Source organism: Heloderma suspectum, chromosome 13, assembly GCF_057233095.1.
Source record: "Heloderma suspectum isolate Gila_16-S chromosome 13, 16-S_ref, whole genome shotgun sequence".
NCBI classification, from domain to species: domain Eukaryota; kingdom Metazoa; phylum Chordata; class Lepidosauria; order Squamata; family Helodermatidae; genus Heloderma; species Heloderma suspectum.
Window position 1 is genome coordinate 15,154,088 of NC_139470.1, and position 15,196 is coordinate 15,169,283.

Consider the following 15,196-nt stretch of genomic DNA (forward strand, 5'->3'; position numbering starts at 1 on the left):
ATATGCTATACTTGCCACTTTTCTACAAGAAACTTGGTAGGTTATTTCAGAGTGTTTCAAATAATGTGTGTTTTTAAAGCAACACTTCATGCACTTTTTTAATTGCTGGCAATGTTATATACCACACTCTTAGTGCAAAGTGTTGGCATCCAATTTTGTATGGAAACAATGTATTTTTGCATTTATACTTGAATGAGCCACACATGAACATCACTTTGGTAATATGCCTCATCGTAGTCATAAATTGGTTGTGGCATTTGTTACTTTCAAGCCATACCAACTCTACCTTTAGAATACAAATTCAGTTCCATTTAGGACGTTCTCAAGCTACCATTAAATGGCTTGATACCCTTTCTGCAATACTGGTCTGTGACATGCAATTGTGGAACAGTCCACGTTAAAAGTCAAACGTACTAAACATGGACCAGAATTCAAACACAATGAATTGCCTTCTTCCATTTTCTCAGATGCTCCTACAGTTAAGAGGATGTCCCAAATCCAATCAATAAAGTGTGAATTACAGTCTATTAGACATTTATATTTATTCCTCTAATGCCGTTTAGGTGATTTCTCTAACCACTTTTACCACGCATACTTTTGTTATTGTTGTTCATAGTTTAGCCAGTTCTGCAGACTTTCACATTTGTCAATGGAGATAGCAGGGCAATGCAAACGAGTTTGCACTGCCAGGAAGACAAAAGCTTCCTAGAAGTTTACATTACACCTTTATCCATGAAGAAAGCGTCCCAAGACTCACTTTGAAAAGGACAACACATTTAAACAGAAGCTTGCAGCAGTATAGTCGGTAATGCAGATTTAATAGAGCAAACCATAGCTTCCAACTGCAGTAACTAGACTCCAATTCAATTTCCAAAAACGACTTCATGTATCTAGTTTTACATCTTCCTTTAGTATACTTGGATTTCTTTTTCACAGAATAGCTGAAACATTTTTATAAAGTTAAAACACTACATAAATCCTATTAGTATGGCTTCAGTTCAGTTTTTAACAATACTCCTCCATAAAAAGCACAATACTGAGCATGAACAGGTAATGCCCAATGGTCAGAGATCTTAATGAAGCATACGCAAGCACTGGATTTTAGACGAGTGTAGACCATATTAACACTGTGTCACATGAGCATCTCTCCCTGCCCCCCCGCCCCCATTACCTGTGAAGAGCTACACTAAAAACCAGCTTCCAAAAGGTACCCCATCCTTAAACATGTCAGCAGTGTTTTACGATCCGCATGGTACAATACAAAAATCAAGTAATCTGAATGTGTTAAACAGTTGTAAACAGCCACATGTACAGGGCAGAGGATGTGAAATGTACAAATGCGTCCTGGGACCACACATATCAAAGGCCTCCAGCCTAAAGCAAAGGCTTGGTCACTGACACTGAAGGGGCTGTCTTAAGATTGGAAAAGGCACATTAAAAATGTGGCGTGTTGCACCTTCTCCTTATGTAACACCATTCTAAAATGAAACTAAAAATAACCAAAACAATGATTAAATTTAAATTTATTTTGAATTTTTGCGAGCATGATGTCTCCCTTTGACAATATAAATCAGAATCCACTTACGGTGACTTTCACAGATGGAGTATCTGGAGAGACAGACAATGCCCTTTCACCTTCAAATACACTGCTTTCAAATATACTGTCAAGAGTCCTTAAGGGACCAGTTGAGGTATTTCACACAAAGAAAGGTCCAGATATTTTCTAGCTGTCTTGACTGACTCAAGAGTAAGAGTCAAACATGACAGGCAAAACACTATGCTGCTAACAGTTTGCACTAGGTGTGCAATTAACAGGAAGAAATTAGCGAACACATACATCAAAATCAGATACAATTATTGGAGAATGAATCAAGGAAATGTTTATAGTTCCATGTAAAGATCAAGGACGCACTCCAAATGGAAGTTTTGCCACTCACTTGAACGTGGAGGGGTTTGCATTCAAAATAAGTGCAGTGCATACTGTTACAAACAAGAGGAAAAGGAATGTTTTATATCTACACACACCCACACTCAAGATACAGTTTATGTAGACATGGGAAGCTTGGACCTTTAAAGACTCTGCATCAGTAATTCTCACCTCAATACGTATGATATAGCCTCTACCATGTTCTGGAGAAATCACTCAGCAGAGGTGGGACAGTATAAATCTATAAAAAGAGGACTTGGATGGAGACAAGCCCTAATCTGAACACACACACTTGCGCAATCATGAGCTGTATGCAGGAATATCTCTTCCCTATAATCCTAATTGGCAAATCCTCTGTTTTGCAGTATCAAATGCAAAACTATCATCTATTTAGCAGCATGAGCATAACCCTGCAGGCTGGACGCAGGGTCTAACTACAAACACCCTTCGGTGCACCTGGGTAGAGATTCCAAATGTCCCATGCATGGAAACACAATTCCCTTGCAATGAATGTAATAGGGTAACCATTTTTAGTATCAATAGCACTTAGTAGGAAGCCTATGGTGAGCATTTGAGTTTTAAGTATATAATGCTAAAGGTTTTAAAGATCAAGTTAGCCAACCAAGTTCTATCCCTTGACTGATGGGGCCGAGCTCCAGTTTTAATACCTGTATCCGGAGGTGTTAGAGACACTCCATTTTCCCACAGCCCAAAGTCTTATTTTCCCCCATTTCCCCAGAAATCACTGGGGTATATTAAGACAGCAAAGTAGAACAGGGTGTATTAATACACGACTCTTAGTATCTGTGCTAGTTGGATAGACATCAGCTAAAGATGCTAAAGATAGATTTAGAGTCAAACTGGACTCCATGTCCCACCTATACCACAAAATGCCCGTAACCCATAAGGATTTTCAGCATCAAGAGAAAGGTTTCTGAAATATATTCTTAAAAGTTGCATAATTGCCCATCAGTACCCACTTTCAGTCACAATGAATTCAAAACATATGCTCTGCCTTGCTCTATCATCAATAAGTGACCGTTGGAAACCACAAGTATGTTGAAATACATAGCTGGCCATTGCAGGATTGACATTACATTCTAAGGGACATGCCATTTTCTGTAATAAAGCTGCACACACAAAAACACGCAAGTTCACTCAAACCCCCAATTACAAGAAAAGGAATCTTAGCATAGAGTATCTTGTTTCAGTCATTACAGCTTTCAGTCACAACATACGAGAAACATCTTTATTACTTGCACTTTTTTCCTATTGGTATAATTCAGTTATACTACATCATCTCATCTAAAGATATGCACTCAAAAATATAACCCAAGGTAATAATTGCAGTCACACATCTGAAGCATATAGAAAACTCACTTCTGTCTTTTGATACCATTTTCAAAGCTTTATTCACTCTCTTGGATGACTATAAATAAGTGTTTCCACTATGGAAAAGAAAGTTTAGCACAGTACATTTTCATGACTGGGGAATGGATTTTTTCTGAAGATCTCTTCAAAAAGGGCAAAAGCTTAGAAAAAAAATTGGATGTTGGAATACAGTTCTTTATAAAGTCCCTTGAAAAATTAAAAAAAATTAAGAAAAAAGAAAACACAAGGCCCAAAATGATTTATTGCTTTTCTTCAGTCTTCTCCTTGACTTCTTTCTTCTCTGATTCTTTGCTCTCTTCCTTTACAGAAAGTTCTTCTAATTTCTCAGCAACTTTATCAGCACTATCATTTTTGTCTGTTCCTGCTAAAAAATGTTTTAAAGCATTAGAGTGTAGTAGACATAAACAAGAAACAACGTTATGGAAAAGTTGCAAGAGAACAAATACTATTTTGAATGGTGTGCTGGGTTTGGAACAGCAGGTGCTCAGGAGGCTCAGTGCTCTGCTCACTGGGCAGTCTTGGCAAGTCTCTACATTTCTTCCTAACCTACCTGGTAGGGTTACTGTGATAAAATGCAATGCCCTCTTTCATGTATGTTGGTCAAGTTTCTTTACATACATGAAGAGCAGGATCCAGATATAATAAAAAGATACTGGGTTAGGAAAAAGATAGTTGCTGCAGCCCAGGGAGAGAACAAGGCATACTTATCTAAGAGAGCTGCCTGCAGTAAAGAGATCTCGCATGAATGCAGTAATGCAACACTAAGGGAGCCATCCTATGGCTGCTAATCAGCAGCTAGACAGCCATAGGATATGCGGTTTTCCGGGAACTGACCTTCCCCCCTTTCCGAAATGCCTCGCAGGCAGCACGAACCAGCCCTGTGCTCTGCACTTGGAAGAGGAGTGCAGAGCAGCCAAAACGGGGCATTCCAGGGCAGGGAAGGTGGAAATGCCAGTACGACGCATCCTGTGTGTTGTCCGGCAGCCTCCTTCCTGACTCTGCCTCCCTGTGGCTACACAGCTGAAATAGGCTGTCTAGCCAAAAATGCAGGGCAGGAGAAGCACGGAGGGAACAATCTCCTCCGTGCTTCTCCTGCCCTGCATTGGATAGGCAGTCGCCTCTGAGTTCGGAGGCGACCGCCTATCCCCATAGGATTGCGTCCTAAGGGCAGTATCCTATTCAGCACTACTGCTAACATAAATTACATTGCAGTAGTCTAAGTGACCTCTACTGCAACACCAGTAGTATTTGCTGGCATTGGTGTTGCAGTAGAGATCACTTACCTAGCACAATGTAATTTATGTTAGTATTAATGGTGAATTGAATACTCCCCTAAGTTGCTATGTGCTGATAACAGCAGGCACTATAGTGTTATGACCTAGGGCCCTATCACTGGTTTGTTCCAGAGTTTCCAACTTCTTGCAAACGGGGTCTTATAACACTGAGTTCCTGAGCAGCTGCATTTTTAAATAAATTTTTAAATAAAGTTTCAAGGAACTATAAACCATTTTAGGACACTGATACATATATGAATCTGCATTCACACAGACCTATGATACAGCTATATGAAAACAGGTCACTTCATGGTCAGCATTACCCTAAGACTTAACTTAGAAGAAAACCTAAAAAAAAAATGCAGCATATTAAGCTTACAGGTTTAACAATAACAACCTCTCACAAATTCCCAGTATTAGTAGTGATGTGCCAGGATCAATTGAAACAGACTCCCACAAATAGGGAAGTGTTCACAACATCCTGGATTATTACTCTAGCAGACCTAAAAAGCACCTTGACTGTATATGCAGTCAGGCACAGAGTGAGCCTGCCAACAAGCATTAAAATAATTAAAGACTGTTTACATGTAAACCGTGGGTCCAAACACATTAAAAGTTACTAAGAGGAGGCCACCAAAAATGCAGTACTGGGTGGCTCTCAGCCTTCAGATTGCTAGCTCCCACACCACCACTCCATTTTTTCTAGCAGATGTTGGTAGGAGCAGAGAGACTTTTACATGATGGCAGGAATCTGGATGGCAAGTAATTCTATTCATTATAGCTGAGAATTACTTGCCACATGGATGCCTTTTTTTTTTATTGTGGCCCTGGGATGACTAAATTCCAGTTTAGCAAATAAGTGATGGATAGACAGGAAGGCAGGTGAAGGTATGAGAGCCTCCACCAGCTTAAAGTCCCTACCCTGACAGGGCTATCTACGACTATGTGTTCTAAATGTGTGTCTATCTGCCCTTTCATACGGAAGACATTTTTAGAGGATGAAAGCCAGGTCAGCTGGAGATGCATAAAACACAAGAATATGCCTCTTTTTGATATTGCCAAGCTGTGGTGTATTGTTAAAAAAACCATAAAATGAGATAAGAACAAGGTAAGACAGTAATGCACACGGAGGTTCAAAGTACTAATGCTCACTTTATTGTTGATGGTGACTGGCAGAGAAAAAATGGCCTCACTGCAGCGCTTCTTCATCTCTTACACATATAAAAAAGGGATCTAATACTTGGTGCAAATTGCACATATAAATTGCCTGTTAATTTGACTGGTCAGGGACCTCTGCAGAAATCTTTGAAGTCTCTTCACTGCAGTATTCCGTCATTAGAAGAAAAGGAACAAGAATTAATCAGAAGTCTTACCTTTCTTTCCTTTATCAACCTCATTCCTACATTCTTCAAATTTTGCCTTGAATTTCTGTGCATCTGTTTAAAGGAATCAAAATGTAATGTGTGCTGCAATAGATCTAGACATTCAAAAATATTTGTCAGTGGTAGCTCAAAGTGTCTTTGCAAACACTCACCCTCTTCACATCTAGGCAATGTGATCTAACAAATTTGACATTTGCATATGTAATTCAAAGCATGCCTTAAGTTTCTACCATTGCTGTTCATACTTTAAAGGCAAGCCACTTTTCAGAATAACATGCAGCTTGTCTCTAGGTGGGCAATCAGGTGAAATGGAGACTTGCATCACAAGCACTAACAAGTAGATTTTGAAATGAGTTCATGTTCCAGCATCATTTAAAATATATGTTTTAAGTGATAAAATAAGCGATTGTCATTTTTATTAAGATAGTATACTGCCAATAAAATTAAATGTGGCAAGTAGCTTACTCAACTATGTTACACTGAGTTACCATAGACAGCCACTTGAGGTCACTGTTGTTCAATACTACAGTCAGAAGTTGAGTTTTTATTGTATGTTGTACATCACCCAGAGTGGCTGGGTGACCAGCCAGATGGGCGATTAATAAATTTAATAATAATAATAATAATAATAATAATAATAATAATAGTTGCACATACTTCTTCCATCAGGAAAAAAGGTTGTCTTTTTATTATTCTATACAGAATAGTCCAGAAAGCCAGAAAAAACAAAACTTTACTCACAGGACGGTGTCTGGTTTACTTTTCCCCCAGCCCCAAAAGGCATCATGCACAGAGCAAGCCCCTGAACTTGCTTAATGGCCTACATGGAACAGCCAACTACGCCTTTCACTGGCACAGAACACAAAGGTGACACTGCAGAACCTGAAAGCTACCAAGGCTGGTTCACACTAATTATAACCTATGGATTGTTTAAACCAAGTGTTGTTGGGGACACATGAGAACAAGGTGCCTCCTGTCCAGCTGCTACTTTGCATCCAGTTCCAGGAACACCCCATTCCTGGGTTGTTTGATATGATGTCTGAATCCAGAACTCTGGATTCCTGTGATGCATAACCCAGAGTTTGAACCCCTGGTTTCTTAATACTGTTGGTGGGTTGTTTGAGAAACTGGATGCAAGGCAGAAGCGGCCGGCGGGAGGCAATGAGAGAGCTATCGCGCATCCTTGACAATTCATGGGTTAAACAACCCATGAACTGCTGTTACACGCAATCCAAGTCTGTCCCTAACAGCAGCATCTGTCCTTTTACACACATACACAGGAGAAGAAAAACAGCTGCAGTCACAAATACTTTTCTTTCCATTGGTTAAGGGGAGGCAAAGATTTCAGAAGCAATTAAGTCCTATAAATCTAAAAACAAATATGGCATAGAGATGCTGCTTAGCTGACTGTTCTCTGTCTCTTGCATAATGTAGCAGATAATTGTAATGGGTCACATTACGTATAATCCTTCAAGACTGCTTCCTTCCTAGAAGTCCTGGGTTAGGATCCACTCCTGATGCCCTGGTAAACCCTGCCTGTCAAAGTATTAATGGAATACCAGCATAGAGGATGTTCTGTTTCATAATAGAAAAATACTACAGAAGTTAACTGCTCTACAGAATATATGTATGCATTTTGCATCTCATCACATGCACATACAGTGACTACAAATGATCCAAGTTAAGTTGCTTTTAACTTACTTTCTGCATTTAAAAACCGAATTGCCAGAAGTTCTGGTTTAGGACTCTCATCTGCAAAATCAGCATGTGTATTCCACACCCATGCCCTGTCACTGCCGGCATTAGGCTTCAGCTCCATTAAAGGTGTAACTAGGGGGGACAGGGGAAGAGAGAAAAAGAATAGCTGGGCAAAGGTAGCACTAGAGCAAACCAATACAGCTTCTGTGTGCCCCAAGATATTGCAAAGATAATATTTAGATTGCATTCTAGAATGCTGCCTCTACTTTTTAGAGCTCGATTTCTCAAAGCTACCACAGTGTGTGGCTTATGTTTTTCATGCCATTCTTGAGACTCGTGTAGGTTTGAGCGGAAGGAGGTTAGACCACCATGGTTGTTTTTAGACCCCGGTTGTTGTTTTTTCCCCTTCAATTGTACAGTGCAGTTCAACTGCCTTGCTTCAAGCTACCTGCATGTTTTTGTCGCGTACTGTGATATAGATTTTATGAATCAATCTCTGAGGGCTGTATCTGCATGGCCTTGGGCAAACAGGAGGATTACAGTTTTTTTTAATCCCTTCAGCTTCAATTCAACAAGTAACCTGAATATTTTAGTTACATGTGTATACAGACTCCTCAATACCCAGAAGGCCCTTCAGTATGTTCGGTATTAAAAATCTCACATAAAAAAGGTTTGCCCCCATCTACAAACATCCTCAGGTATACGTAATGCTTTATGGGTACACTGCAGGTATTTTTTTAATGTTAACATTAAAATGTTAATGTTCACTTTGTTATTCTAGGAAAATTTGCAGGAATCTTAACAGTTGTACTTTATTAGAAGGACTGTGTACCAAATCACATACTGTAATGATTTGCACAGATTTTTAGGGTTTTATCTCTCCTCATCAAGAGGCGAATGGTCCCCTTCTCTTTGTGCTTCAGAAGTTTTACATCACCAGTGCCTCGTTCTTTCCATTCTGGAAGATCATTTTCTGATGCAAACCGGAACAGTTTTGCCCGCCTTTATATAAAAAAAACACAACCAAAAACAAAACATCAAAGCATAAGTTAGTTATGTACAGAATTCCATATCAGATATTACACTGAATCAAGATCTTTTAGCATTAATTTCCCGGGTGAACTGACATCCTTTGTTTTCCTCTGTGGCTGGATACCCTGGGCTGACAGGATCCTTTAAATTTTCTCTCTTGCAGCACACTAGTATGCTTGAAGCTACTGATATGGCATCATCGTTCTACTCACATCTTAAAGAGTTCTTCCTCATCTTCTTCAAGAGTTTTGATCTCTTGTTCAGGAAGAGAAACTATCGGCTCAAATTGGGGGTCATGGTTAGAATCATCTACATTGTCAGTTGTTGAGTCATGCTCATCATGTGTGTCCTGTGGAAAAAGTAACATGAGGAAACCTAAGGTGTGCTAAGAACAAAGCTGCTGAAGGCCTACTATATATAACTACCTGAAAAGAGCTAACCCAATCATTTCAAAGATGAAAAACTTCATGAACTGGCATTTTTTATTCAGTAGTAAACCAATTTAAACCCATTTCTCTATTTTGTTCTGAAATAAATGATAGTTATATTCCTTTTACTAATCAAAATAACAAGTCTATACATACTGCTGTTTAGCCTCAGAGTTCAAAGTGTCACAGAACCAAGTAGAGGCTTCCAAAAAAGGATGTCCAACAGTTACATTATTAATCCCCCTCCGAAACTCATACATGCAAAATGCAGCCCCACAGCTATTTCCAAGAGATCTCAAGAATTTGCAGGATCTGCCCTTTATATGATCTGAATGACCAATGCTTCGCAGCCATATTAATGAGGCTGATGAGTACTCTTTCCCTCCCCCATTCCAAAGCTAAGATGTGCAGAGGAGCACATGTTGTGATCAGAAAAAAGTATGTATATTTCAATATATCTGACAAAGAAGTTGAATTTTTATTTTTTGATAGATCCCCAATATCAGAGGGAAAGGAAGAAAGAAAAGCAGGGAGAGACATGTAAAACAGCATTAGACACCTATAGGATCGGAAGAGAAAGTTGTCGTAAGACACAAAACCCTGCGCAAGCAATTGAAGCCCCTCAGTGGGAGCCCTATTCAGACCCTCTTGTTTCTGCTATTAACTAGGCTTTGGTCAACCCACCTCAAGGCTGTTCTTCATAGTTACAAAGACTAAGAACTAGAACACTTTAACTGGGATTCTAAGGATACTAAGGTGCCAGATTTTATCATCAGAGGGCAAACGTTTAGAATATATACAGACCTGGCTACAATAGAGTTCTATGGATTGCTTCAATGCATCATTTCACAAGAATGTAAGAGGTCTGCTAGATCAGACACAGGATCAGTCCAGCATCCTGTTGTTCAGAATGCCTTCAGGAAGTTTACAAGTGGTGCATGAAGGTAGCAGCCCTCCCCCATTCTATGTCCCCAAAATCTGGAATTCAGAGTATACTGCCCCTGAACATGGGAGTTCCATTAATAGCCACTGGTAGGCTCATCTTCCATGAATATGTGCAGCCCATTTTAAAAACACGCACACATACCTATGCTAGGGGCCAGTGCAGTATCCCAGAGCAGTGAATGCTGCTAGTTAACTATGTGTCTGAAAGAGTACTTCCTTCTGTCTGTTCCATACCCAGTTCCTATCATTCATGCTGGATGAACATGGAGCTCTAGTTATGGGGTGAGAGAGTGGGGGCTCCATCTACCCTCTCTGTAGCATTCATAATTTTATAACCCTCTATCATTTTGCTAATGCTACTACATTATACAAGGATAGAAACAGAGGATATTTATGTTCAAATGGACCATCACACATTGTGAAAGTCCACATTCAGCTGATTCTAGCAGTAGCCTGTTCTACTAAATCAGCTGGGGTAATTTGAGGTCTGTAATCTGGTTGGCTTTAAACTACATCACTACCAGTTAGCTTGAACAGTACCACGCCTACCATTTGTATATGTACTTAACACAAATAGAAAGTGCTCCAATAGAAAAATGCCATCTTTTACAAACTGTAGTTTAAGACCATCAAAACAAAAAGAAGGGAGGGGAGAGATAAGAGAACACATTTGACTGATACATAAAACTGCAACTACGTTAGGACATGAGAAACAAAAGTAATGCAGCAGCCTTAAAGCAACAGGGTTACTGCACCCCGGTTAATTTGTTCCCATGGTGTGTTGGGGAGGAGACATCACACCTAGAGAATACAAGTCCAGCATTTAATCCTGGAATCCTTAGTTTGGGAGCAAGCCCCTTTACTTCTGTGCATACAGCACTGGGCTAAGATGTAAAAATGGGAGTCCTTTGGCACCTTAAATACTAACAGATTGGGGGGGGGGATAAGCTTTTGTGGACTAGAGCCCACTTTGTCAGATGCATGAAATGTAGCAGATGTAGATCATTCTCCATACCCATATATTTACTCACGTCTGACAACAGAGGATAACATTTCACACATCTGACAAACTGGGTTCTGTTCCACAGAGTACCACAATACTCTTATTTGCTGCAGCAGACTAAAGCTGCAATGCTGGCCACACTTGCCTCAGAGAAAGTCCCATTAAACACAGTGAGATTTACTTCCCAGTTTAAAAGAATCACAGGATTGCACTACACTACTACAATTTTTTTAAAAAGCACACTACAAACACCTCCTACCAGTTTGGGAGTCGTTAATGCAATAATTAGGAATCCTGTTAAGATGAAATCACATCAAATGTCAAGCCAAGAGACTCTCTTCCCTGCCCCCATTTTGTGCAGATGCATGCTGGGAAGGAAGATCAATCACGCCTGGAGAAGGAACAGGTCTGGCTTCTAATCATGGAAATCCTTACTTCGAGAGCAAGCTCCTCTAGAATTCCTTGTTTTACTTCCAAGTAAGATGCATGCAAGATTGGTAGGTATAGGGTACTCCAAGCAATTTGTCATAAGAGCCACGCCATCCAAGATTTACAGCACAACCCTACGTGTGTTTTACTTATAAGTCAATCCCACTATTTTGTGGAACAGCCACGGCATAATGACAACTGGACGTGGGAGGGGGGGGGGAGTGGGAAAGAATATGTTATACTGCAGCAATACCAGGTGCCAGGGGAGGTAGTGCAGCCTTTTTATTTAATTTGCGTTTTATTCGTTTTTGAATGCAAGCCACCCCGGGGGTCAAGACCGCAGGAGAGAAGTCAAGTCAATCCACACAATCATTACTCCCTGAAAAATGTCGATAAGCAAGATACGCCGCTTCACAGCGCGATCCTATCCGCGCCTACTCAAAAAGCCGAGAGCCCGATTTACTACAATGGGGGCTCGCTCCTAAATACGTTGGGTCCAGGATCGCAGCCTTAGGAACACCGCTGAGCAGACGGACACCGCGGCAGCCGAACGGACTCTCCGAGGGAGAAAGCGAGGGCGAGCCGCGGAGGGCGCGCGGGCGGGGTGGCCGGCCGGCCCCTTCCCCCGACGCCAGCACGGGGAGACCTCGACGTGCGTCGCTCCGCCCGCGCCGGGAGGCTGGAGGGCGCCCTCCCACACACCCCGCGCGCCCTGAGACCCGGGGCGCGCCATGTTCCAAGAGGCAGCGCACGCCGCTCCGGCGGCCCTGGTGGAGCTGCCCGCCTTTCGGGGGGCGGGGAGGAGGCGTCGGCGCCTCAGGCCTCGTCAAGGGGCAGGAGACGAGGAAGGAGCGGGAGGAGGGAAATGGCTACCGAGCAGCACGGCCGCCCCGCTCCCGCTCGCCTCTCCCCTTCCCCCTCCACACCCGCGAGGGGCCTACCAGGCGCGCCCCCCCCTCCTCCGCGCCTCAGCCTGAGGAGAAGGCGCACGGGCGAGGCGCGGCAACGGACGAAGCCCGACGGGCCCGCTCTCGGGCGCTTCTCCTCCGCAGCTGTCCGCCCTCCCCGCCCTCGCCCTCCCCGCCCAGGGGGCCGCCTCGCCCCCCTCAGCGGGCCGCCTCGCTCGGCTTTGTCCCGCTCGCCGCTCACCTTCGTCTCGGCCATGGTGGGGCTGGCGTGGTGGCGGCTGCTGCTGCGGCGGCGGATCTCCCTACACGGCCAGGCCCGGCTTCCGTCACGTCACGGCGGATCGCCTCTCTCCCGCCGCCGGCGCGACTTTTAACGCTGGCTTCGTTCGTGGCTGGCTGGCTGGCCGGCTGGTCCGCCTCCCGGCCTACACTCGCTCCCTCACACGCTCCTTCAGCGCTGCTGCTGCTCCTCCCCTGCTCGCGCTCCCCGCCCCCTCCCGCGTTTTTTACCTCATTCCCGCAGCCCGCGCCGTCGCCGCAAGGGCTGATGGGAAACGATGCCCTCGGGTTTCTCCGCGCACGCGCGCGCGTAGGCACGCCCCTGCGCACGCTCCTCAGGAGGACGGGGAGAGGAGGAGGAGGAGGAGGACCGAAGCGAGATGTAGAAAGAGGAGAGCCTCGCTGCGTCAGACGAGTTTAGGCCGCGGTCCGAGGCATGTTGAGGGCTGCCTACAAGTTCCCAGCATTTCGTAGGCAGGCTGGGGAATGCTGGGAGTTGTAGGGCTTTCCCCTCCGTTAAAAGCGCATGGCGCTGAGCCTCTTGTGTGTTCCGCGGGGCAGGGGTTTATCCCCCGGCTGGGGACCCGGCTGTAGGCGGACCGCGTTTAGGGTGGGCGCGCGTTGCGTTGCCAACGGCGGAAATCGAACCACGCGCAAGACGGGGACGCAGATTTGTGTAAAAAGTGCGTGTCTTGATTTGCGTGCGTGGGTGCAAGTTTAGAAATAGGTACTGTGATGAAGAGTCGGACGTGACTGAACAATTGTGATTTTAAATGGAAATGCAATATTATTGATATCGTTTCTATACGGCCCCAGAGCTGCAGCTCTCTGGGCGGTTTACAACAATTTCGTTCAGTCGTGTCCGACTCTTCGTGACCCCACGGACCATAGCACGCCAGGCCTTCCTGTCCTGCACTCTCTCCCGGAGCGTGCTCAAGTCCATATTCATTGCATCAGCATGGACCATAGCACACCAGGCCTTCCTGTCCTGCACTCTCTCCCAAGTGTGCTCAAGTCCATATTCATTGCATCAGCATGGACCATAGCACGCCAGGCCTTCCTGTCCTGCGCTCTCTCCCGGAGCGTGCTCAAGTCCATATTCATTGCATCAGTGATGCTATCTAGCCATCTCATCCTCTGCCGTCCCCTTCTCCTTTTGCCTTCAGTCTTTCCCAGATTATACAAAGTGTAAAACCATTTTCATAAAAATATATAAACAGACTACACACAGACATATATCTGAAACAATTTTAAACCATTAACCATAAGACAAATCCAGGATCTGATTAAAAACATATCTATTAGTACGTCACAACTGCACATACAGTTTGGTTGCCTTGTGAACTGCCATTAATTGGTGTCAATACATTTGCAATATGTTCCATCGTAGTAGTGAAAACCAGATGAGTCTTGTGCCTGCTTAGTCTGCTGGCCAGGTGCTGCTATTGATGGGGAACTTCAAGGCAGCTGCTCTTAGGGTTCCTTATCTTTAAACCAGACTTGGACTGGACAGCCTTTTAGAGGATGCCCTCAAATACAGGACTGTCTTCTGTGAAGTAGGACACATGGCCATCATAACCATATGGCTAAATATGAATCTTCAGGTGGTTAGGCTCCAGCATGAATGTAGTACCCAAGGGACAACATTGGCATAGAGCAGTCAGGTCTGCGCCTCATGTGTAAGAATAGTGAAAGCCCCCATCCCGCAATTCTAGCTGGCGTCAGTTACGGGTGTTATAATGGTATATCTCTTAAGAGGATGTCTGTCTGCACCATAGTGCCAAGACTGTAAAACCTAGATACCTGAAACTTGGCATGCATATTAAGGGGACCTAGGGGTGTACACCTTGGAGTTATTTGGTTTTTAAAACACATTAATTTTGATTAATTTAAATGTCTGTCTTTGAAGACTGCAATGCCATCTTCAGTCACTAGGTGGCACACTTCCCCAACCAGTGTATAGCTTTGCTGCGGACTATTTGAAGCCAGGGTGGGGATAGTAGTTCAAGGGGCAGAATAATTTATTTATTACATTTTTATACGGCCCAATAGCCAAAGCTCTCTGGGGGGTTTACAATTGTATATGGCTTCCCCTCCCTCTTGCTGTGTACAGACCTCTCTCTCAGGGAGCTATGGGGTGCACCATGGCAGGTGCTGAGTGCCAGTATACCCAGCTTCACTTTATTTAAAAAATAATGATCTTGAGCATGTGCAGCTAAATCATAGCACCATGAGAGCTTCGGCTATGGGGCAGTATAGAAATAATAGTAGTAGTAGTAATGACTACTGGAATAAAATTGTGCATTTGCTTCTGCTGCTCTCCTCACTTCCTGCTCTCTGGGTGGTCACTTGGGGATCCCCTGGGCTGTAGGGCCCTAAACCTTGACTCCAAGGCCGAGTCTTGGCTGCACTTCTGGCTAAAAAGGTAAAGGTAAAGGTGTCCCCAACCAGTCGTGTCCGACTCTAGGGTGCGGTGCTCATCCCCGTTTCTAAGCCGAA

At 43.6% G+C, this 15,196-nt stretch overlaps 1 protein-coding gene and 1 non-coding gene across 3 annotated transcripts; both read right to left on the minus strand.

The window, feature by feature from the left end:
* Window positions 1-529: 529 nt before the first annotated feature.
* On the minus strand, window positions 530-12,905 carry RANBP1 (RAN binding protein 1). 2 transcript variants are annotated; one of them, XM_084820479.1, is made up of 6 exons: window positions 12,660-12,905; window positions 8,918-9,054; window positions 8,518-8,675; window positions 7,677-7,805; window positions 5,967-6,029; window positions 530-3,683 (listed from the first exon to the last, which is right to left on the minus strand). In XM_084820479.1, exons 1-6 carry the CDS (start codon window positions 12,672-12,674, stop codon window positions 3,559-3,561), a joined length of 627 nt encoding a protein of 208 aa, XP_084676605.1. In that variant the 5' UTR covers window positions 12,675-12,905; the 3' UTR covers window positions 530-3,558. The 2 variants fall into 2 exon arrangements, with proteins under 2 accessions (XP_084676605.1, XP_084676606.1); XM_084820480.1 differs by having other exon boundaries at window positions 805-3,680.
* Window positions 5,015-5,145, minus strand: LOC146336077 (small nucleolar RNA SNORA77). The gene has a single exon (XR_014785839.1). It is a non-coding gene; the product is annotated as a small nucleolar RNA SNORA77 (small nucleolar RNA).
* Window positions 12,906-15,196: the final 2,291 nt, after the last annotated feature.

Bases quoted from the DNA above. Each gene is read 5' to 3' on its own strand.
- RANBP1 (XM_084820479.1), bottom strand. The intron at 8,676-8,917 runs GTGAGTAGAACG...TTTTATATAAAG, and splicing joins GAGGAAGAACTCTTTAAGAT to GCGGGCAAAACTGTTCCGGT. The intron at 3,684-5,966 runs GTAAGACTTCTG...AACATTTTTTAG, and splicing joins GGTTGATAAAGGAAAGAAAG to CAGGAACAGACAAAAATGAT.